The sequence below is a fragment of the Anarrhichthys ocellatus genome, unplaced genomic scaffold (assembly GCF_004355925.1).
Source record: "Anarrhichthys ocellatus isolate YVR2014 unplaced genomic scaffold, GSC_Weel_1.0 scaffold21, whole genome shotgun sequence".
In the NCBI taxonomy this organism is placed as follows: Eukaryota; Metazoa; Chordata; class Actinopteri; order Perciformes; family Anarhichadidae; genus Anarrhichthys; species Anarrhichthys ocellatus.
In genome coordinates, this window is record NW_022280051.1 from 5,940,792 (window position 1) to 5,942,138 (window position 1,347).

Genomic DNA, 1,347 nt, shown 5'->3' on the forward strand with positions numbered 1-1,347 from the left:
CCTACTTCCTGCCCGCCCTTCCCTGCTCATCCTCGTCCAGCCAGCATCTGCAGAGCAATCAAACTACCCATTATTACTGCATAGTATCCTCCGATTACTGTTATTTAGTCCAAAGACCCGGGTGATCTGGATGGGTGGATACACACACACACACACACACACACACACACACACACTCTCACAAACCAAGGCTGTTCATTCACCTGCCCGGTGCCCTGCCATTTCTCTCCCAGAGTAAATGTTAATGAGCAGGCCCACATCCTTCATCAGCTTTTTAAGACACTATTTGTCCATTTCAGTGACATCTGAATGCATCTGTGTACTTTGGAAGCAATATGGAGGGATTTCTTTATCAATAAGTGTTTTTAAAATTCATCGTTTGTCTATAAAATGTCCGTCACAGTTCCCCAAAGCCCAAGAGGATGACTTAAAATATCTTGTTTTGTTTGAAACCCATAAATATTTGGTTTACGATGTTAAAAAAGCAGCTTTTTAACATTTTAGAAGCTAGATTTTGCCAATATTTCTGTATAAACACGTGATTTCAATATTGTATCTTTGGTTTTCTCCGCAGGTCATGAGTGCCTCGAGGAAAGACCCAGTGGAGAATAACCTCACCTGTCCAAAGCCACGCCCTACCTGGGCCTCTACCGGCCCCCCCACCCCTGGACTCCCACCATGAGTAAGTCCTTCATTTCTTTTGATTATTTATTCGTCAAAAACTGTCTTTTCACGAGTGCTCTCTTCCGCTTTGGCTGCTTTGTTGTGATGCATCTTGCAGGAAATTATGATTCTGCTTTTGTGTTCAGTCTGACCAGAGACTAAAGACCTGACACGTTTCAGTCAGAGTTGTTTTTTGGAGGCGGCGTTCAGAGGAACTGCAGCTGAAGACGCTTTGAGTTGCTGTTCTCATGCTGGATCGGTTGCTGGGGTTGTTTCAGTGGCTCAGCTCTAGTTTGTGAGTCCACCTGAATAGTTTTGTTTGGTGTCTTGTGCGTGGAGAAGATGTCCCACCGGTGGCTGCACATATTTTCATCTCTTGTTGGGAACATTATGCTCTCATATTCCGGTGATAAATGGTTGCAGTATTGCACAGACGCATGTTGTAATGCAGTGTTTAAGATGTAGCATCAATACACTTGATCTGCCCCCAACCTGCCCCCCCCCGATGGCAGAAACATATGGCACGGAGGAGCGGAGTGCTGCAACCCTCAACACCTTATTACTCATCAATCACACCGCAAAGCATGATGGGAGGGCAAATGTAGCAGGATGTGCACTCCATCAGCTCCATCTCCTGTGTGTGTGTGTGTGTGTGTGTGTGTGTGTGTGTGTGTGTGTGTGTGT

The 1,347-nt window shown here is 45.6% G+C and overlaps 1 protein-coding gene across 1 annotated transcript in view; it reads left to right on the forward strand.

Annotated features, from left to right (window-relative positions):
- Window positions 1–276: 276 nt before the first annotated feature.
- Window positions 277–1,347, forward strand: part of usp6nl (USP6 N-terminal like) — a 54,616-nt gene continuing 53,545 nt past the window's right edge. Inside the window, exon 1 of the mRNA XM_031858880.1 lies at window positions 277–682. Coding sequence (XP_031714740.1) covers window positions 679–682 — 4 coding nt within the window. The 5' untranslated portion in view covers window positions 277–678. The remainder of the gene's footprint in view (window positions 683–1,347) is intronic.